General features: G+C 44.3%; 1 protein-coding gene across 2 annotated transcripts in view; it reads left to right on the top strand.

Moving 5' to 3' along the window:
• The window catches only part of ITGA10 (integrin subunit alpha 10), a 285,816-nt gene extending 267,511 nt beyond the window's left edge, over nucleotides 1–18,305 (top strand). For both annotated transcript variants that reach the window (XM_069217945.1, XM_069217946.1), the window contains exons 27-30: nucleotides 1,665–1,778; nucleotides 4,551–4,646; nucleotides 12,448–12,561; nucleotides 15,563–18,305. In XM_069217945.1, coding sequence (XP_069074046.1) covers nucleotides 1,665–1,778; nucleotides 4,551–4,646; nucleotides 12,448–12,561; nucleotides 15,563–15,628 — 390 coding nt within the window. In that variant the 3' untranslated portion in view covers nucleotides 15,629–18,305. The remainder of the gene's footprint in view (nucleotides 1–1,664; nucleotides 1,779–4,550; nucleotides 4,647–12,447; nucleotides 12,562–15,562) is intronic.
• Nucleotides 18,306–22,796: the final 4,491 nt, after the last annotated feature.

Genomic DNA, 22,796 nt, shown 5'->3' with positions numbered 1-22,796 from the left:
TAGAATAGAGTGGAGAGGAGTTGGATAGATTGCTATGGAGTTTGGTGTGGAGTGGGGTACATTGGAATGACGTGGGGCAAATTGGAGTTGAGTAGATTGGGGTGGAGTAGATTGGAGTGGAGTAGATTGGAGTGGATGTGAGTAGATTGGAGTGATTTGGGTAGATTGGAGTGGAGTGGGTTGAATTAAGGCACATTGGAGTGGGATTGATTGTGGTAGATTGCAGTTTGGTAGATTGAAGTGAAGTGGGATAGAATGGAATAGATAGTGAAGTGTGATAGAATGGAATAGATAGGACTAGAGTGGTGTAGATTTGAGTGGGGTGCAATAGATTGGGGTGGTGTGGGGTAGATTGGAGTGGGGTGGGCTTGATTGGGGTTAGATTAAGTAGAGTGAGGTATTGTGGAGTATGCATGGTGTGATAGTGCCCTGCCATTACAGAAACACATTTCAGTTGAAATATCCATTACATTTGCACCGAAATACGGTTTTACTGCACATAAACGATATGTGCAAATGTCATCACCTAGTGATTGATGTGTTTTGATCGTATTCAAATATTTGTTCCCATCACACTTCAGAATTACAAACAAAATGCGCTTCATTTGTACCATGCTAGAAAAAAAACATTCCTTCTCGTCTTACATGGGTACTTAGCAGGATTGTCACATAAATGTTCTCACTTTGAAGTCAGAGAAGGAAGAATAAACACCAGGCTCCCTGGAGAGACAGCCTGACCTCTGTCTTTGAATGCACAGCATTTGTGACAATATAAGAACTAGGTTTAAAGAAAGGCATGTTTGCAGAAAGTGAGTTTGTGGAAGAATACAGTAAACATGGTTTAGGGAACAGGAGGGACAAACTGAACCTGGAGAGCCTAAAGCAAATAAAGCCAGCAAATAGAAAGCCAGAAAGTGTGAGCTACAAACCACAAAACCAAATTTGGCCAACAAGCGGAATGCTTTCCTAAGTCAACTTTCTGGAGGTCCCTAAAACGTTTTTAGCAAACCAAACAGCTGCGCTGTCCGGTAGGCTGGGACCTAAAAATTCTGACCCGGGAGGAGTCACATAGATCGGAGATGTTCTACTACTCTTCAATGGCAGGTTTTGAGTTGTTCTCACCACCACCCATCCAGAAGTATGCAACCAAAGATTTATTTTTTCGAGCACCAAAATTCTGTTAGAAATTCACAAATATTTCATTAAAACAGTTACTTATTTATCCATTATTACTCTTATCTTACTTTAGACTTTAAGGTAATATTAGATTGTATTTCGAGGAATACAAAACTAATGCTAAATACTCTGTTAGTTATTCTATTTTATTCCTGGTGAAATTTAGATAAATCCAAAGTTCAGAGCACCTCCCTGTACAATACGCACACTATATTTGTGTAGGCAAAACACATTCTTCGTTAGACACTAACGCTTGTTTTAAGGCTTACTGGAAAGATCTTCTAGGAAATGTTCTGTCATTTGGAGGGTGTGGAGATAATGGGTGTGTGCAGTTATCACATTTTCACCTGGCTGTCTCGAACACCGACAGTGAGATGCAAACTGTGAGCCACAGACAACCTCTGTGACTGCCTTGTGTTTAAGAATCTTAATAAGGTCTGTTAAACTTTGAAACTATATATTAAACATGCATTATTTCTTACCTGCAGAACTGCAGCAACACTTGGTGTGAGATTGTTCAATGCCGGCTTCACAGTCTGGAGAGGAACACTGAAATCTCATTGAAAGTGCTCCGGGTAATTCACAATGACTTCTTTGCCAAGGTAATTTTGGTTAATCTTAAAATGCTTTTATAAAATCTTGCTGAAGCCCTCTGAGCTGGTCAATACTGGGTTTGAAGTAAATGCTGAATTTAGAATTGTTTGTAAAAAACTAGAATTAAAAAAAGTAGAGGCAACATTGTGGCTAGCTAGTAAAATGTGTACTGCTACACATGTGGATTGTACAAATACAGGAATTCTTAACTCCTAAATGTTACGCCTCACCCACCCCTTTAACCGTAACATTTTTTGCTGTAGGACATATTTTCTGTGCTATCTTACAGGGCTTACCACCATGTTACCTCCCATTCCAGTCTTCTACCACACAATCATATATTATCTCTCACACTTTCATTTAAACCTTGCATTACTCTTAATCTAGCCCACCATCTCAACATAAACTAATTTTAAGCTCATCCCTTTCTGCATCCCTAATCTTTGCTCCAATCCTAACAAAAACACTTTCTCCAATTGATACCATAACATCTTCCCTTACACCAGCCCTTTATTTAAACCTACCCCAATGTTAACCTAACACTAACAAAATTCTGGTTGGCCCAAACATGACTCTTTCCCTTACCCCTACCTGTACACCTTACAACATCACCTTTACCTTTACATCATACCTTACTATCACCCAAGCATCATCATAACCTTAAACTTTTAATACAATTCAATACACTGATCCATGCATTTTATTTTGACTTTTACTTTTTTGTACGTTGTACATCTCTTTTTCTTAACATCTCTTACTAGATGTATCAAAGTGTCCACGTTTTCTATGGTGAAACCCGGAGTTCTAATTGCACCTTCACTTCATAACCTCTTTGAATGTTTCTGGGTCAATCAATGTATTTTTCTGGCAATACATTAGTAATGTGAAAGAATCTCTTATAAGCGTTAATCCATTCAAATCACAGATCGTAAAGTAAATGCCAAGGCTTACATTGAACTTACATTCCTAAAATATATTGATCATTGCTAAACCGAAGTGATGAATATATGTTAAATGGAGAGATCTGACAACCTTAAACAATACAAATGCTGGTACTAAAGAGAATTAAATGGGCATGCAGAGGGTACTGTATTGATGATCAGTCAAATGAGAGCAGGGTTGGATGTACTAGGAAATTGACTTCTTCCATTACCCAATTGAAGTGATTTCTTCTGGAGATGGCAATAATTGGATAGGCGTTGACTCTCCATCTACTAATTCCTGTACCTCAAATGTGACCTCCTCTGCAGAAGAGCTGGCTATTAGTTAAACTACACATCTGAGACTCCCCTAAACCAAACACACAATAATTGATATGTCAATCTGCCCATCCATACGTTTAGTCATTACTCTCTGCTTGTCCTTTACACCTCTATGAGTGCCTGTTTGTGAATGTATGTGTACATATTTTGTGTGTGTATGCATGCCTATCTCTGCTGTGTCTGTATAAATGGAAATGTGTTTCTATGCCCAGAGGTGCCTCTGTTAGCCTATCTATCCACTTCAGTCAGTTTCTGTGTGTGCATGGATGTCTGTAGGGTGTAATAAATGGGGAATAACATTATGCCCAAGGTGGGAAGGGCCTAACGCTCTGCCCAATTAACAGTGTCCGTTGTTCCAGCACCTGATAATACAGGGTATGGTCCACAGGTCTTTTGTCCTATGTTGATGAATACCTATGTCTATTATTGTATGTACATGTGCATGGGTACTTGCATACTTGTGTGCATTTTGTGGTAGAGATCATTATAACTGTGGATCTCTGTTCATGCATATGTCTGTTGGTCAGTGTGAGCAGCGATGCATGTTGGTGTAATTTCTCTCTGGCCCATCATCGCTCTATTTGTCCTTCTGTCTATATTCAAGTGCCTGTTAGTATGTGGATAGAATGTATATGTGTTGGGTTGCACTGTAGGTTTTTAGGTCGAGCCTACCAGACAGCACAAGATGTCTGTTAACGACATACCAATTAGTTACCATAGCCCATTGCTTCCTACTGATTGGCTTTATTGTCACTCGCATTGGTTTGCTTTTTATACATTAGCTTGTGTAATCCATGTTGTGTTTGTACCTTCCTGGAGCTGATCCTCTTTACTTGTGTCCTTACACTGCTCACTTTAGAGAACTACTTTTTTCTTTTTTGCTTAATCAATCCACAAGTGCATACATTTTTCAACTGACTCCCTTTGTGTGCTTGTTTCCCGTCCCATTCAAAGTTGCCCTCTCTCATCCATGTGCTTCTCTTCCCTCCCCCACGAGACCTGTTGGCTTTGGCAATGCTGGTGGTTGACTGGAAAGGGGGAAATGTTCCCCACTAGAAAGTGATCAGGTGAAAATGATTGACTCCATATTAAGGCAGGTTGCAAATGTCCATTTCCTTCAATCATTCAAACAATTTGAAACAGCCAACCAGTATCCATAGTGAACGTAACGAAATCTACAACCTAGTTAAGCAAAGCAAATAAAACCATGAAACAGGAGCAGATGAAGCAAGTATTATTTTTTTTAAAGCATAGGTTTGTACTGTCTCATAGTAGTCAGCCTGTTCCCTACATAAATCTTTGACTCAGGCTGTATAGCTCTTCAGTGACCCCCTGGGACCTAATCTATGCCAATTGAATTCCTAAATGAGTGAAAATGATAAAAACACATCTATTTATTTTTTCTTAATTTGCATTCACTATACAATAATTGAACTGATTTGTTCTGCTTAGTGAGGTCCAAATTGTATTTTCAATACACTAATGCTTTTTAATCTCTCCTCTTTTCTGAACTATCAGGCAAAATTCAAGTCAGTCCTGATCGTCAGCACGTTCATGTTGGATGCCAATGAGAACAGCATGCTTTTTCTGGAAGAATCAACACATCGGAGAGAGGTTAGGATGGACTGGGAGACAAATCTTCCCCTCTACAATATTTCAGATCTTGACAGGGTTTCTAAAAGAAGTGAACATAGAGAAGCAAAGACTTGCCTTCTGAGACTTTGTAATGGAAGTTATCCATCTGAAAATTGTTTTTCATGCTCCTTAACCGACTACGATTGTGTTGTCGATGGTCAGGCCATCCCATCTTCTTGAGTTCTTTCTAGTATAATGTATTTGCAAAGGGAAATGCCATACAAGTTCCTGGCCCTTACTCTCACATCCTCTCCTCCCTGATGCATCTTACCTTGCCTTTAGCATCTCCTCCCCTTATCACCTAATTCATCATTATTTGCTTACTCCTGTTTCGATTCCCATTGTTTCCTGATTGCCTCCCTTCCATCTCCCCTTTCCCCAATCAAGTGACCACTTGTTTTTTTGTTCTTATTTTTTCTGTTCTCCTTTATACCATACACCATTTTGCCTCCTGTCTTACCTCTTCATTTTTTTGTGCTGTCTTCTTTCATCATTGCCCTTTCTTCTTCATTTCAGGGTGGGTTGCAATACACCCTGACCAAGCAACCCATATATCATTTTTTTTTTTACCTCTTCCCTTATTTCGAAACTTCAGTGGATAGCCTTACTTTTCTTCAATCAGTCAATCAGTGCTTGTAAAGCGCAACTACTCATCTGTTAGGGTCTCAAGGCACTGGGGGGGATGGGGAGGGAGGAATGTAGCATTTACTGGTGAGGTGGTTCTTAAAAAAGCCATGTCTTCAGTTCCTTCGTGAAGCTGAGGAGGGAGTTGGTTTGTCTGATGTGGAGAGGAAGGGCGTTTCAGGCGGTGGCTGCGAGGTAGGAGAAGGAGTGTCCTCCTGTTCTGGTTTTCCTGATGCGGGGTACTTCTGCAAGAGAGAGCTGGGCTGAGCGTAGGGCCCTGTGGGAAGTTGAGTCCCTGGTTCAGGTAGGCTAGTCCGGTGTTGTGGAGGGCTTTGTGTATGTAGGTGAGAATCTTGAAGGTGATTCTTTTCTCTAAGGGGAGCCAATGCAGTGTACGCAGGTGTTGCGAGGTGTGGCAGTGTCGAGGTAGGTCGATGACCAGTCTGGCGGCGGTGTTCTGGATGTTTTGTAGTTTGGGGGTGAGTTTCTTGTTGATTCCGGCGTAGAGTCCGTTGCCATAGTCCAGTCTGCTGGTGATGAAGTTGTGTGTGACGGTCTTCCTATGTTCGAGGGGGATCCACTTGAAGGACTTGCGTAGGAGGTGGAGGGTGCGAAAGCAGGTGCAGGTGACTGAGTTGATTTGATAGTTCGTGCTGAGGTCGGAGTCCAGGATGATTCTGAGGTTGCGGGCTTGGCTGGAGGGGATGGGCGGGTTTCTGAGGGTGGGTGGCCACCAGGAGTCATTCCACACGTTGGGTTGAGGGCCCATGATGAGTACTTCTGTCTTGTTTGCATTGAGTTGAAGGCAGCTGTTTCTCATCTAGTTGGCCTCCGCAGAAGTTGTGTCTGGCTTTGACGTGTTCGTTGGAGAGGGAGAGGATGAGTTGGGTGTTGGCGTAGGAGATGATGTTTGTTCTGTAGCTTCTGACGAGGGTGGCTAGCGGGGTCAATTAGACTTTAAACAATGTGGGGCTGAGGGAGGATTCCCGGAGCACTCCGCAGGTGGTGGGTGTGGGATCTGCGAGGAAGGGGGTGAGTCTTACTCGTTGAGTTCTGCCAGAGAGGAAGGATTGGATCCAGTCGAGGGCCTTGTCTCTGATGCCGGCTTTGTGGAGTCTTCTTATCAGGGTGTGATGGGAGACTGTGTCGAAAGCCGCCGACAAGTCTACTAGGATGTCTGCTGCCGTCTCTCCCTTGTCCAGCAAGGAGCGGATGTTGTCTGTTGCAGCAGGAGGGCTGGTTCAGTGCTATGGTTTTTCCTGAATCCAGATTGGGAGATGTTGAGGATCTTGTGGTCTTCTATAAATGTGGCAAGTTGGCTATTGAATGCTTTTTCAATTACTTTCGCAGGAAATGGAAGTAGGTAGATGGGCCTGACGTTTATGAGGTTGGTGGGGTCTGCTGAGGGTTTCTTGAGGAGAGGATTGATCTTGGCGTGTTTCCAGTTGTCGGGGAAGGTGGCGGCAGCCAGTGAGCGGTTGATGGTGAGGTGGAGCTTGGGGGCGATGAGGCCTGCGACTCTGTTGAAAATGTACTGGGGGCATGGGTCCGTGTGGGCCCTGGAGTGTATGGACTTTATTGTTCTCAACGTATCGTCGGTGGTAAGGGGGATTTGGTAGAGGGGTTTCTGCACGTAGGTTGTCCTTGCTGAAACTCTCGTAGATGGTCTTGATTTTGTGGTGGAAATAGGTGTTGAGTCTGTCACAGAGGTCCTGGGAGGGTGGGATGTCCGTTGTTTCACTGTTGGGTTTGGCAAACTCCTTGATGATGCTGTAGAGTTCCTTGCTGTTGTGTGCTTGTGAGGAGATTCTGTCTTGTACAGCTTCCTTTCTGGTGTTTCTGATGAGTTGGTGGTGGGCGGTGGTGGCGGCTCTGAAGTTGCTATGGGCTTTTGTGGATTTGGTGTTTCTCCAGATTTTCTGGAGGCGGTGACAAGTGCGTCTAGATTCTCGAAGTTTGGGGGTGAACCAGCTGGCATTCTTCGCATGGGTGCTAATGTTCTTTTTGAGGGGGGCTATGGTGTTGGCGCTGTCGGTGATCCATTTGTGGAAGGTGTGTGCTGCGATGTTTGGGTCGTCATGTACAATGGTGGGGGCGCTGATAGCGAGGGTGGCGGTCAGCTAATCATTGGTTATTCTTGTCCAGTTTTTATGTGATAGTGTTGGGGTCTGATGACGGTGGGTGTGTTAAAGGTGAAAAGGATGCATCGGTGGTCTGACCATAGGAGTTCCGTGGTGTGACTGAAGATAGCAGAGGTTCCTGTAGTGAAGATGGGATTGAGGGTGTGTCCAACTGAGTGTGTTGGCTCCATCACGATCTGTCAGAGTCCTAAGTTGTGGAGGTTGTATAGGAGGGATGCGGTGTTGGGGTCTTGTAGATTCTTGAGGTGGAAGTTGAGGTCTCCCAGCAGGGTGTAGTTGGTGGCTGTGAGGGCCTGTGTGGAGATGCAGTCCGTGATCGAGTCAGCGAAGGGTGTATGTGGTCTTGGGGCGGGAGGGCGGTAGATGAGGGTTCCCCTGATGGTGGATGTTGGGCTGGTGTGTAGCTTGAAGTGGAGGTGTTCCACCAGGCTTGTAGATTCTTCAGAGTCTTCGGAGTGTGTGTTCAGGAGGTTGGACCTGTGGACGATGGTGACTTCCCCCCTAGGGCAGCTGTGGCGGTCATTCCGAGATCTTGTATCCCTGGGGGATGGCGATATCCGGGCCTGAGGTGGTGTTGGTCCAGGTCTCAGTGAGGAACGTGACGTCTGGAGTGATGCTGTCAAGGAGTTCCCAGCTTTCGGTAGCGTGTTTATGGAGGGAGCGGACATTGAGGAGAAGGCACTTCAGAGTTTTCGGTGTCAGAGTTGTTGCGGTTGGGTTGTGCTGAGTCCAAGGGTCTTGATGGTGTTGTAAGTTTGGCGGCAGCAGAGGCCGCTGAAGGGACTGTGGGTGTTAGCTTGGGATGCTTGCTTGCAGTTGTTGTTGAGTCCTGGGTTGAGTGCGATGAGTGCTGCTGATATGTAGAGGCGGCGGGTGGAAGGACCAGGGGTCCCCGCACTGGTCGTGTTCGGGTCACGGACAGACGCATACGGATGTGCCTTAGGCATGCCCACGGTGCTGCCCCGCAACGGCCACCATTAAGCAGGGAGCGGGTGAGGAGAGGACAACTGGGAGATGGGAGTGGGAAACGGCACAAAAAAAGGGGCCTGGCCGGAGGAGCAGCAGCGGCGTGGATAGTGAACAAGAGAGAGGAGGGGGGCAGCACCAACAGGGAGAGAGAGAGGGGGGAGAGCGAGAAAGATGCAAGAATGAGAGGAGTGAGGCAAAAATGAGGAAAAGATAGAGGAAAAGTTCAGAAACAAAAGGCAAAAAAGAAAAGCACACAAAAGAATAAAAACGAGGAGAAAAGAGAAAAGAGTCAGAAGGCAGCATAGCAGAAGAGCAGAGCTCTCCCACTAGACACCAGGGATGAGACGCAGGCCGAAACCTACGGAGTGGAGGAGGGCCTCGAACTCCTGAGATATGTCAGAGTTCAAGGACAGAAGGGCTTCACTTGCCGGTGGAGCTACGCGGTGGCAGAGCAGTTCACTGACTAGGTCAGTGAGGTTGCTCTTCCTACCGCGCAGCAGGCGCAATTAAGTAGGGAGGGGGGAGGAGAGGAGAGCTGGGAAGCGGGAGCAGGAAATAGTGCGAAAAGGGGGGTGGGCCACAAGGGCAGCAGCAGCAGGGATAGAGGACAGGAGAGGGGGGCTAGGCCTCAGGGGCAGCAGTGGCAGGGAGAGAGAGAGGGGGAGAACGAGAGAGATGTGAGAATGAGAGGAGTGAGGAAAAAATGGGGAAAAGATAGAGGAAAAGTGCAGAAGCGAAAGGCACAAAAGAAGAGCACATAAAAGAATAAAAACAAGGAGAAAAGAGGCTGAGGGCAGCCTAGCAGAAGAGCAGAGCTCTCCCACTAGACACCAGGGATGATGCACAGGCAGAAGCCTGCGGGTGGAGGAGGGCCTCGAACTCCTGACAGAGGTCAGAGTTCAGGGACAGAAGGGCTTCACTTACCGGTGGAGCTACGCAGTGGCAGAGCACTTTACTAACCAGGTCTTCAATTCTGAACATTAATAGTGCTATATATATAATATATATATATATATATATATATCTTCACGTAAAAAAACAAAAGTTACAGGGACGTTATAGTTCGGCTCACATTTTTAACGTATGAAACCATAACAATTCACCGGTTTTAGTTAGTTACACTCAAGTAACTATAACTCGTATCCTAAGGCAGTGTTCCCCAACCCCCGGGCCGCGGACCGGTGCCGGTCCGCGGATCAATCGGCACCGGGCCTCCCGAGGTCTTCAAATCTTGAAGGCATGTTTAAATACAATTAAATTAAAATTATTAAATCAAAACAAGCGGGCCACGGAAAAATTATCAAACATTTACCGGTCCACGGCAATAAAAAGGTTGGGATTCACTGTCCTAAGGTAACTATAATTCGAGCCCCCGCCATGCAGTTTTTTTTTTCAAAAGGTTTTCTGCAAATATTACATTGACATTATCAAAGATGCCGTAGTTTGTGGGGTTAATAGCGGTGACCCTGTTGCGAATTTGTGGTAACAAATAATTAAAAAAATGTTTTTTAGCCCTGGAGGGGGGGGGGGGGGGGTGGGACCCCAGGACCAGAGCTAAGGGGTGAGAGTGTTTGAACCCTGGCCTCTTCTGTATTTTTTATAATTTTTTTCTGGGATTCGACTTCAGCTGAGTCCCACGATGGTTGACAACACTTCAACAGCTTCCTTGTTGAAATGTTGGCAGCCAATCAAATCTCAGCGCAAGAACGGGAAGGGTCGCAAATCCTTCACATCCCGAGATATACAAATTTAGATTTTCTTTTATTTCTCTAAAACCACTGACCAGGACCTACCTTTCTGCTAAATTTGGTACGATTCCGTCCCGTAGTTTTGGTGCTATTGTAGTTCAAAATCTCTATGGAAAAATAAATGGGGCAAAAAGTGTTTTGGGGTTCCCCCCAACCCCCTTTCGCAGCCACCCCTGCCCAGATCATCACGAAAAACGTTCCAGACAGCATCTGACGTGACTGGGAAATCTTTTGGAAAGTTTTGTGAAGATTTGTCAAGCTGTGCCAAAGGTATAGGCAAGTAAAAATACACTTTTTATATAGAATCTAGGTCCTAACTATAGCTACCTAGTGGTTACCGCCACAAGGTTATATATATATATATATATATATATATATATATATATATATATATATATATATATATATATATATAAAAAATCTACTTGTTTTTCAATTTAGTTTGATGTAGTGACCCATTGAGTGGGGAAGCGGGGATACTGCATCAGTATTCCAGCTTCTTTAAGGACCAGCTTTGCAGGTATAAGTAATTTCGGGAGTCAGGCTTAGCATGGTGTTCCAATTTTGCCTCCACGTGTCTCCAAGAAATGGAGGATTACAATGGCAATAATGCACTAGATTGCTGAAGTAATGCTTCCAGTGGAGTCTTTTGACCAAATTCAGAAATGATTTGATCCAGTGGAGGGAATATCCTGACTTTCCTGGTAACTCTTCATGCTTTCTGCTCAGAATTTACATGGCCCTTAATGACATAGGCTGTTGATAGTACTGGAAGAATCGAGTGGTGCAAGGTTGTTTTTTTCCTAGAGGGATGTGGTCCTATTGTATGCCTGGCTAATCTTTTATTCTGTTTACCTCTTCAGCTGGAAACCTGACAACTATGTAGTGGTTGTTTGGTTTCACAAACTCTTAGACTTTCCAAGAAATGTTTATTTTCTAGGATTTTGCTAGACTGGTGAGGTTTTCAGACTTGCTTTAGTGTTCTCACAGTGAAGGTCATTGTTGTCTTGGTGTTGCATAGAGCTATTCCATTGCTGGTGCATATATTCCCTAGGCTTGTGATGTTGGGAATCAGTTGTACAAACCACATCTTTACGCTGCTGCTGCAGCGCATGAAGGGGTGCTTTAAGCTTGAGTATTTCTGGGCATTTCCAACTTCTCCATTGGTTCTCATGTGTGTCGGTGTTTGCTAACGTTGAGGTTAACATATTTTGGGTTATCAAGTTGTTTCCATGATGTTTGGTATGTTGGTATGTCTTCTCTTCTGTATCCTATTTTGGAATTGAACAACGTGTGCAAGTGCTGGATGTGCTCCTGCACTGTACACAGAACCTTTTTTAAAGTCTCTTGTGTGGTCATTTTAGAGAAGATTTCTGGTTTGTTGCCATGTTGATGGCATTCAAGTTGTACGATCTTGTTGCTCTAAACCAACATTTAGTACACTCATAATTTTTGCACAGTGCTTTGCGATTCCCCAAAGTTTGATTAATGCCATTGATCTTGTTTTTTTTATTTTTTATCTCCACACTAGTTTACTCAGCATGTGCAATTTGTTACATGATTTAACCTCTGATTTTAATTTGACACTTTAGTGAAGCAATTTTTTCAACTGTGCGAGTAAACATATGGTCAAGTGTATCTAAGAAAACCTCTAGGTTTGCCTCATCTTGTTTCTGTTTCTGGATAATTGAGTAGAACTTCTTGGAATTATTCCTAGCTCACTGTCTTGAAAAGTTCAATATTCCTCAACTCTGTGGGTATTTGTACAGTACTGGATGTTAATAAACAAGAAGAAGCCCAGATAATGGCTCACCTATGGTATTTTTTAATCAATCATGTGTGGAAGCACTATGTTTAGTGTTTGGCAGATGTGTGCAGGGAAACACCGACATTTTGGGTGAAGCCCGAAACATCATTGGTCTCACCTAGGTTAGCTGCTGTTTGTCATAGCAGGGTAAATGGTAAATCACTGAAAAGCTGAAGTAAGAGCTGGAATTCTATACGCTCCGTGGAATGAGTTCTACATAATGTCCTCTAGCAATTTGATTGTTACCCTACAGAACCCTGTTAACACCACTCTCCCTCTTCTCCTGCAATACCTACTTGCAAAAGCCTCTTTACAAGGAAAGTCACTGTTGCCCTGTCTCGATGTAGTGGACGTGGTTCTTATAGAATGATATTCTAGTAAATCAGATGTCACCTTAGAAATACAGTACACATCACGTGCCCTGTGCCTCGGATAAATGTTGTGTAAGGGAAATAACATAACCTTGTCTGAGCATCGTATTTCCTTTTCAGATGATTCTGGAGGTCATTCTCCCGAAACGCATACCTCTGTCCTTGTGGATTCTTATTGGCAGCATTATTGGAGGTCTCTTGCTACTCGCATTGATCATTTTTATCCTGTGGAAGGTAAGTGGTTCATTGTTTTGTTTTTTAAATCTAGGATCTAGCAGTTTTAAATAGTAACTTTTGTCAAGTCTGACTCAATTAAAAGGAACAAATTAATTACACATTCTATTTGCCTACCATCGCCAGCCTGCCCAAAACGCTGAAACTATAATCAACTGAGTGTACAGTCTCCCTAATCTTAGATCAAAAGTAACAAAGTACAAAGTTCCGAAGGGTGAAGCCCTACTCAAACCCAACTAGGGGAGAGTGACCAGGTCATCTACGCTCTTAATTGCTAGAAAGCCAGAAGATCTGATATGTCATTCCAGTTTTGGGCAGACATTTGCCTCCCATAATATGTTTTGACCCCCCTGCAGCCTATACGCAGTGGACAATGGAATACCACTGAAAAGGCTGAAGAAACTGAGCAGCCATTTCTGAACCTAGATCCGATTTTTTTTTTACAACCATGATGAAAAAAATATCAATCAGGTCAGTGGAATCAGCCTCAAGGTTGGCGGTCTGCAGTTTACCCCCGGAGTCACCTGAGATTATATCTCTGTACCCTCTCCAGAACACCTTCTTGTGCAATACCAGGAGCGCTTCCAGATGTATGCCAATGATACCAAAATCTGTTTCAATCTGGAAAACAACCCAGGACACAAAGCTAACATCAGTGAATAGTTGGTGCATATCTCCGACTGAATTGAGAGTTGCTTCTGCATTAATGTAGCTACGCTAAAATCCTAGTGATAGCTGGATTATTAGGCTGATTTTGAGCCAAATAATTGGTCCGTGGCTTTGCTCACCTGACCTAGGAATACACTTAGACATAAGGAACCTAGGAATTATTTTCAATGCTGAGCTCTTTCATGTCTTGAGATAAGGAATCAGACGGGTTAATAAGCAGCTCTCCTGACTTTAAAAAATTGATCCTCCTCTTTAGACGGACCACCAGGTGGAACTCACAACAGCAGTGTTTGTAGGATGCCTTTACTACAGAATGGTAATCTACTCAGGGATCTCAAATTATAATGTGCTTCAGTATTCACAGACATGATCATATCAAACTCCCAATGAAAACCCTTCAGTGGCATCTGGCAGAAAGGCCAAAAATATTTACAATCTTTAACCCCCAATTACATATTTATCAGTAACGTTTGTTCTATGCGGCACACCTTGTTACCCAGCAAACTTTCAACTGCTGTAAGCACGGGGCTGATCATTTGGAGTCTGAGTACCTAGGCTATTGCAGCTGCAAGTTCAAACCTGAGACCCAAACCAACTACATGTTGAGGCATATTTATGAGGGGTTTGCGGCATACTTGCACCACGCAATGTTGTACGTGCGTGACACACACCACTAAGCCATGTTTTTGAAGCCACTCAAAAAACTTTGAATGGTTTAAAAAATGTGGACTAAGGCAATGCAGCACAAATCACTGCATTGCCTTACTGTGAGCTAGGGAGGTGTTCCATTGGTATTGCGTGGGTGTTTCCATGGTTTTTGGCGCATTCACATATTTACCAACCTTAGTAAACCTGGGAATGCACCAAAATCCTATGCCTCCCCAGCTGTGGGCTAACGAGCAGAAATATCTTTTACTCCTGTTCTTTCCTCTTCCTGTGTGCTGCATTCTGCAGCACATATAGAAAGAGGAAAACGCCTCTTAGGACTGTTTTTGTGCATGAATGTGCCCTTTCCAGCACAAAAGCAATCCTGCATGCAATGCGGCACCTTTGCACCATGATGCAAGGGTGCCTGCATTGGCGCTAGGCAGCCAAAAGGCGTCAGAGCAGGGGGAAAGGGCATGAATGTGCCATAATGGATAAAGACAGCGCATTCCTTCCCTACCCCTGTGACACAGGGCAGTGCAGCAAGGTGACTGCGCCACAAAGCCCATAAATCTGGGCGTAGTTCAGAAGATTGATGTAGACCGAACTTTTCACATTTGCCTAGAATTCAGTTTTCTCTATGGCAAAGAGGTCACCACCAAATAACTTCTGGAAAAGAATTACCTCAGCAGTCAGACTCAAAAGACTCGTGCATCCAAAGCTGCTGTTTCTTTTCAAGAGTTTAAGCACACTGAAGCAACTAGAAGGCAACACCCTGTGTTCGCCAATCCTCCAAAAATACATTATTTGTATGCATCTGTTAACATATTATATTGTTATAAGACTTTACTGTAAAACTGCAACTTGGCAAAAAGCTAAAGCTTACTCTTTAAAAGAAACTTATAACACTCTACACCAAAAATTGAAATAGATCAAATATTAAAAGACATCCATCTGTGAATCAGGATATCTTGTGATTTTGATCTGCGTTTATTGGCTGCAAGCATCGGATATAGCATAAATAAACAAACAGGAGCACTAGATATAAATGCATTTTACAGCACCTTAACAAAAAAAAACTGTCAGTTGTTAACCGTTATTGTATGATAAAACGGCCCGTCTTCGTCTAATTGCATGAATAGTGTGCTTGCGACACCCTCACCGGTGCCACAATTACTGTACATTTTCACAGTTCTATGGTACAGTTTTAACATGTCAATTACCAACCATGTATATGTTTAAATGTATTTCACATTTACTTTAGCACACGTGAAAAACAGTTCTTCTCAAAAATGTTTTCTCTTTTTTGATGGTCGAAAATCTTTGCTTAACATTGTTCTCTTCATTTCCTAAATTCCGTAATATTGGCTTTAAATTTTTTTCCCCGATTTTTACTGAATACCAGGACTCCTTAGTTCATAGAGTGAGTGCTACAAGTAAACAACAACAGAACAGTACGCTGTAGCTTAATCTGATTACTTTTTATATTGTATTACAAACATTACCAGAGGTCTGTGGTCTCTTCCATAAGATGACCAGGTATTTTTGGGACATGATGTAGACTACATCGCCTCTCTTTATCAATGCTAGATGGATCTGTTACCACTCAAGAATCACTACACTTCTATACCTTTTTCTATGTGTTTATCTACCTTCAGTTACTGACATAGTATTTTACTTTTCTTAGCTTGGCTTCTTTGCTCACAAAGCGCAAGAAGAGGAAACGCAAGAACCAAGGAAAGAGGATGAGTGATCTCAGAGATGTACTGCCCTGACTGCTCTTGAAACACAGCTCTCGGAGAAGTGATGGAAAATTGAAGGCTCAGCAGGAAACAGCAGCATAAACAGAAGAGGGAGCTTTGGTTTTCCTACTTACCGGACAACGTTTTGGGAACTTAAAACCACACACCTTCTCCGGGACATCAGGGGATCCGCATGACACTTTCTGTTTACAAATACTGTCCATTAGGTTGAGGAAAACTGGAAAGGTAGGGGAGGGTGTTTTTTATCATCTCTCCCAAACCAGTGGGAAGTCAACAAATCTCCAGGAGAATTTAAACTCTGGATTTTAATTGAGATCATACCATTCATATAAGACCTTGTTCTAGATCTTGGAGTATAAAAGCATCTGGTACCTCAACAGACCCTGTTCTTCATTGCTGTAACATACAAGAGCACTGTGTAGTAATGAAGGGTTGAGATTCATCTAGTTGGTGCCACTGTTTGGTAGACAATTACTTGGAATTGAATAGGCAAACGATTAGACTAAACAAGATTTACAAACTTTTTAAATGGATTTTATGGAGGTAACGAGACGGTGGTTGAAGCACAGTACCTCACTGAAGAAACTCCCAGGAAAATAAATGACTGTTCTATCAAGAGTAGACTATGCCTTGTAACAAAACATTGCGTGTACGGGTCAAGCGGACCAACCTCGGTGGTAAATATTTTTATGGCACAATTCTATGCAAATAGTGTTTTTGAGGTCTTGAAACGAAATACCACATAGGAGTAAACAACACATTTTCTCCATTGTCATTTGTATCATGAAAACATGTGAATGGTACAAAATATTAAATGACTCTGGGCCTCATTCTGAGGCCGGCTAGCGGCGGTCGCCGCCCGCCTGGCGGGAACCGCCATATGGCCGCTCCGCGGTCAAAAGACCGTGGAGGCCATTCTGGCTTTCCCGCTGGGCTGGCGGGCGACCGCCAGAAGGCCGCCCGCCAGCCCAGCGGGAAACCCCTTCCCATGAGGAAGCCGGCTCCGAATGGAGCCGGCGGAGTGGGAAGGGTGCGACGGGTGCAGTAGCACCCGTCGCGAATTTCAGTGTCTGCTAAGCAGACACTGAAATTCAAAGTGGGGCCCTCTTACGGGGGCCCATGCAGTGCCCATGCCATTGGCATGGGCACTGCAGGGGCCCCACGACACCCCTCACCGCCATCCTGTTCCTGGCGGTCGGAACCGCCAGGAACTGGATGGCGGTGAGGGGGTCGGAATCCCCCATGGCGGCGCAGCAAGCTGCGCCGCCATGGGGGATTCCTCAGGGCAGCGGAAAACCGGCGGGACACCGCCGGTTTTCCTGTTCTGACCGCGGCCATACCGCCGCGGTCAGAATGCCCTGCGGAGCACCGCCAGCCTGTTGGCGGTGCTCTCGCCGACCCCGGGTCGGAATGACCCCCTCTGACTCCAGTTTCCTTCCTGGAAGCCTGCTATATGCCACAAAAATGTTTAATGTAATATGACACAAGACTTGTGCACTGTTAGGTATGCCAAATGTTAAGAGATATTTAAAGTTTGAAAGTACATGGTCTATGAGCCACTCATGATCATACGGAATTGAGCATTTCAATACCACATTGGCATGTAAAACAATCTATGTCAGTGCCCAAATACATGTATCAGTTCTGGGGAGCAGTGATAGTTTTATCACCAGTGGGGGGAAAATAGGTGGCAGAGGATTTGGACGAGGAATCACTTGGACAGTTTATCGTAATCTGAGAACTTTAAAAGGGTTTTGTGCAAATGTGTATGTATGTTGCTATATGTTGAAAATATAGCTGGGAGTAATGGAGTGCTGTACAACGAAGAAGTTAACTTGAGATTGTGTACAACAGGCAGTGGAGGGAAAGAGCACTCCTTTTTTGTGTTGGGCCCAAAAGGCCAGTGTTAGCTGGAAGGCTCCTCAAAAACAGCAGCAATTGTGTTCTTTGCAGAGATGTGCCTTGAGCTCCTTTCTACACTGCAGCGGAATTTGAGAAGGTTTATGTGGGAGAGAGATGTTGTACACAACTTGCTTTTCATATCTGAAGAAGACATTCTTCTGCGCATTTTCCTCTAATAAACATTTTGACAAAGTTATGATTCCTTTAATTGGATTGGCCACTTCATATAGTCACTTTCCGTCCAAGAAGTTGGAACACTTTTCATCACTGCTTTATGGCTGATCCAGTGGGTCTTAATGTTGAATACTGATCTTCATTACCACATAAGTATATTAATGGGTCTATTAAATAGGCATCTGAAGCTGGATGTCATAGACTTTAAGGGCTAGTACTTTGTTGATGTTTGAGTTTAAATCTGGTGAAAACAAATTGTTTCTAAGCCATGTAAATTTAAGTGAACAATATTTGAGTGGTATTTATATTATTTTGATCAGTTTCCGTGAAGTGAATCCACACTCCATGTTTGAATTCTTCATTTAGAAGTGTCAGTTATCTAATGCCAATGGTGCATAATTCTAATGTACTTCTTAAATGATAATATAGGTCAACATTTGTAAATCTAATGAATTATGTAGTTTCTAGTCTGACTCAGACTGTTGAGGCCTCATTAAGTTGAAATGGAACAAATATTCAAAGTTTGCAATTATTATATGATCTTGCCCATGTATTGCCACCTTTGGAATAAATAAAGTGGAAGACACTTTTGGATGAGCATTTAAATTCAACCTTAACAAATTAGTTAAATATATCCTTCCTATTTACTGTGATGGATAGATTTCCATAAAAAATAGGTTTATTATTTTTCAGTTCAACATGTACTGGTCCATTCTATTTTTTTAGCAAGTAAATGGTTATTTATTAGTAACAAGAAGATCTAAAGGCTTAGCATATAGGCCCTCATTCTGACCTTGGCGGGCGGCGGAGGCCGCCCGCCAAAGTCCCGCCGTCAGGTTACCGTTCCGCGGTCGAAAGACCGCAGCGGTAATTCTGACTTTCCCGCTGGGCTGGCGGGCGGTCGCCTTCAGACCGCCCGCCAGCCCAGCGGGAAAGAGGCTTCCACGATGAAGCCGGCTCGGAATCGAGCCGGCGGAGTGGAAGCTGTGCGACGGGTGCAGTTGCACCCGTCGCGTATTTCACTGTCTGCGCAGCAGACAGTGAAATACATGTAGGGGCCCTCTTACGGGGGCCCCTGCAATGCCCATGCCAGTGGCATGGGCACTGCAGGGGCCCCCAGGGGCCCCGCGACCCCCCCCCTACCGCCATCCGGATCCCGGCGGTCGGACCGCCGGGATCTGGATGGCGGTAGGGGGGGTCGGAATCCCCGCGGCAGTGCAGCAAGCTGCGCCGCCGTGGAGGATTCAATGGGGCGGCGGTACACTGGCGGGAGCCCGCCAGTGGTGCCGGTCCGACCGCGGCTTTACCGCCGCGGTCGGAATCCCCATTGGAGCACCGCCGGCCTGTCGGCGGTGCTCCCGCGGTCCTCCGCCCTGGCGGTCTTTGACCGCCAGGGTCAGAATGAGGGCCATAGTGTCTGCTGTTGAAGGTGGTAGGCTTGTACTATGGCTTTTAAATTTTTATGAAAACAATATTTCCACCCCTAGTTTAAATCATATGTTTTGAGAAAATTGTGATTGATTTCTTTCCTTGGCAAATTCCTCCAGTTGACACCGGGATCAATTTGTGAGATGTAAACAGCAAATAAAGAACCATACAGCATGTGAATACTTGTCCCAAAGACAGTTACCATGTTAATTCCTATTGAATCTAGAAAATGAAAAAAAAAATCTGGTACAAAATCTAATGCAATACTATGCAGTAACTGGATTTCCTGCAGGGAGTTTATGTGCCACATTTTACCCCTACACCTTTAACAGTACGCTTGGTTTCTTGTTCTGGATTAGCATTGTTTCTAGATATCTGAAGTGTTGATTATGGGCACTGTTGTGTAGTCTATAATGACTGGTGGGTATAAAACCTTGTGTATTCACTCCATGGGTATTTGCTTGGTATGAAATGCAACAGTTTCAGTGGCTACACCAAGATACAAGAGGTAAGCAGCAGAATCCAAAATGTTGGTGTAATTGCACATGTTTTAGTCCAAGGTACAAAAAGATGTATTTATTCTTCCTTAAGATTATTCCATCAATTAAAAAAAAAAAAAAAAAGTATGATTACAATTAGTGCAATACGTGTTTCAGCCGCATTTCTGGTCATTATCCCTTTGTGGTTGACTGGTATGTTCCAATAGACAACTTTTCAGGGAGAGTGGTTCCCGCTGGGTACATTCTTTGCATTGGCAGGATAGCTATAGGATCTCTAATGTCTGTCTTAGTACAGCTCCTTTGAAATATGATGGTTTACCCCAAGATCACAGATTTCTTTAGTGAGTGAGAAGAAAGCTATTACTGTAGACCTATCTGGATGACTATAAGATTCATGAAAAGGAGAGCTTATTTTTATCTCAAACAACAGGATGCCCAAAAAGCCATACTTAAGATTGATTCAGCTTTCCAGTGTCAATGAGAGATCATGAGAGAGTCATCCCGTTAGTTTAAGAAAACAAACACTCCATAAATCCACCCAGGAAAATACTTTCTTTTTTGTAAAAGAACTCTCACCCAGTGGTAATCACAGTAGCATTCTGCATCATATAGTTCTTCCTGCTAAAGGGCCTGATTTAGTTCTCAGCAGATGGAATTCTTTGCCACAAACGTGACAGATATCCCGCCTGCGTATTAGAATCCCTATAGGATATAATGGGATTGTAATATGGCAGACGGGATACCCGGCATGTTTGTGATGGAGTATTGCCCTCGGCCAAGATCTGATCCAGGCCCAAAGTCTGCATCCGGCTGCTTCTTACCTTAACCCTTCAGGGAGCACTGGTGTGTTGGTCATGTATCTAAAATGTCAAATTGCCTACCGCCAGGTCTGTAAGGCCAGATTAAAAATGAAGTAATGCTTTAGAGTTTCAATTACTTGAGCATCTCTGGTGTGGGCTACATGTGCAGCCACATTAAGGGCCTGATTCCGAGTGAGGGGGGCGGCGGTAGGCGCCCGCCTCGCGGGAACCGCCATATGGCCGCTCCGCGGTCGAAAGACTGCGGAGGCCATTCAGGCTTTCCCGCTGGGCTGGCGGGCGACCGCCAGAAGGCCGCCCGCCAGCCCAGCGGGAAACCCCTCCCCACGAGGAAGCCGGCTCCGAATGGAGCCGGCGGAGTGGGTATGTGCGACGGGTGCAGTTTGCACCCGTCGCATATTTCAGTGTCTGCATTGCAGACACTGAAATACACAGTGGGGCCCTCTTACGGGGGCCCCTGCAGTGCCCATGCCATTGGCATGGGCACTGCAGGGGCCCCCAGGGGCCCCGCGGCACCCCCTACCGCCATCCTGTTCCTGGCGGGCGAACCGCCAGGAACAGGATGGCGGTAGGGGGTGTCAGAATCCCCCATGGCGGCGCAGCAAGCTGCGCCGCCATGGGGGATTCCAAGGGCAGCGGAAAACCGGCGGGAGACCGCCGGTTTTCCGCATCTGACCGCGGCCGAACCACTGCGGTCAGAATGCCCTGCGGGCACCACCGGCCTGTCGGCGGTGCTCCCGCTGACCCTGGCCCCGGCGGTCTCAGACCGCCGGGGTCAGAATGACCCCCTAAATGTCAGAAAACTCATATGGTGGCTTTCTTCAGGACCAACTTAGATCTGTAAATTGCCCAAATTTTGTCACCCATCCATTTCATGCAGTTTCTTCAATTCACAGCTGTATCAACATGCAGGATTAGTGGTACTCAAGGATGAGATCACACAGCTCTCTAGTGTTCTTACAGTTGCACTAAACCTTAATGGTAATCATTTACCCCCCAACTCCCATCTCACTGATTTAAAAACAAAAAGCTTCATCTCTTTCAATGACCCCAATGCCTACTCCCTCAGGTCGGACTTAGAGATAGCCTACAATGATGAACATATCCTATGAGTCACATTTTTCATTAAAGTGCAGTCTTAGAAAATGTTAACGTTACTGGGTATTTGTAAAATGCAAGATGCACCAGATACTTGCTCTGCTAGCAATTAGCATGCCAACATACTACTGGAGAGTCCACGCTTATGAGGACTGTTTTGCATCACTCTTTACTTACCACTTTAATAGCAACATTTATCATAGTAGTAAATAATTTACCAACAAAGAACCACCTCTGAATTCCATAGTTTGAGGTTGTAACAATGGACTTTGAGTAGCTGTATTCAGAGTCCTCTTTTGATTGCTTCCAGGCATGTATGGATCAGCTATAAAGGTGAATTTAATTCTGTACCAAGTATAGGAGCAAAGAAAACTCACATAGTGCTGATGAGATAGGCTTAGACATTTTTATGAATATGCTCAGTGTGCCTAGAAGGAAATCAGGGGCCCTGTATATTGGATAAAACAAATATAGAAATTGCCTTAAAAGTAACTGCTGAAAGATTTGAAGTTTGGCACAGATGGATCTTCTATTTGCTTCTCATACTGTGAGCAACTGCCATGCTATAGGGGCCATGATTACCTGTAAGAAGTATTAGACCCTCTTTCTTCCAAAAAAACATATTTTAAGTATGTTAGACATTCCCATAAGAAGCTAATTCAGGGGTTTCAAATATAGATGGCTGAATCCATATTAGATTTTCAGGATATTCACAAAAGCTAAATTTACATAGATCAAATCCATATGAGACTCCTTGACATTGAAATCCAGAAAGCCTGTAGCCACGGAGGCTCTGCTCTTTTCCAGCTTCACTTGCTGAAATTGGTGTTCTGCAGATACCTGAAGACTAGACATATATGCACCACTGTATGGAGGCACACCAGCTGGACTCCCAGGAAAACAGCAGAATCAAGCTGAGGGCTGCAATGGGCGCAGAACAGGAGTTGCCGACTGCCCTCTTGAGAGGGCCTGGCCCTGAGAATTTGTGAAGAGCTGAGCCTTCGGAACCAGCAAAGCATGTGGAAGGTGCACCCCCTATTAAGTAATACAGCATATGATATTTATAAATTGGGGGACCAAGATGAAAAGCTTATCTGAGAATTGAATTGGGTCATTCAATGTCACAATCTACCTCTATGAATTACTCCCAAGCAGTGCAGAATGATCTTCAGATTTTGGGGGAGCAAGGCGAAAACTAATTTGAGAATTAAATTGGGTCATTCAATGTCAAAAACTTC

This window comes from Pleurodeles waltl, chromosome 12, assembly GCF_031143425.1.
Source record: "Pleurodeles waltl isolate 20211129_DDA chromosome 12, aPleWal1.hap1.20221129, whole genome shotgun sequence".
NCBI lineage: Eukaryota > Metazoa > Chordata > Amphibia > Caudata > Salamandridae > Pleurodeles > Pleurodeles waltl.
The sequence above is the reverse complement of the archived record's forward strand: the minus strand, read 5'-3'. Positions and strand labels throughout refer to the sequence as shown.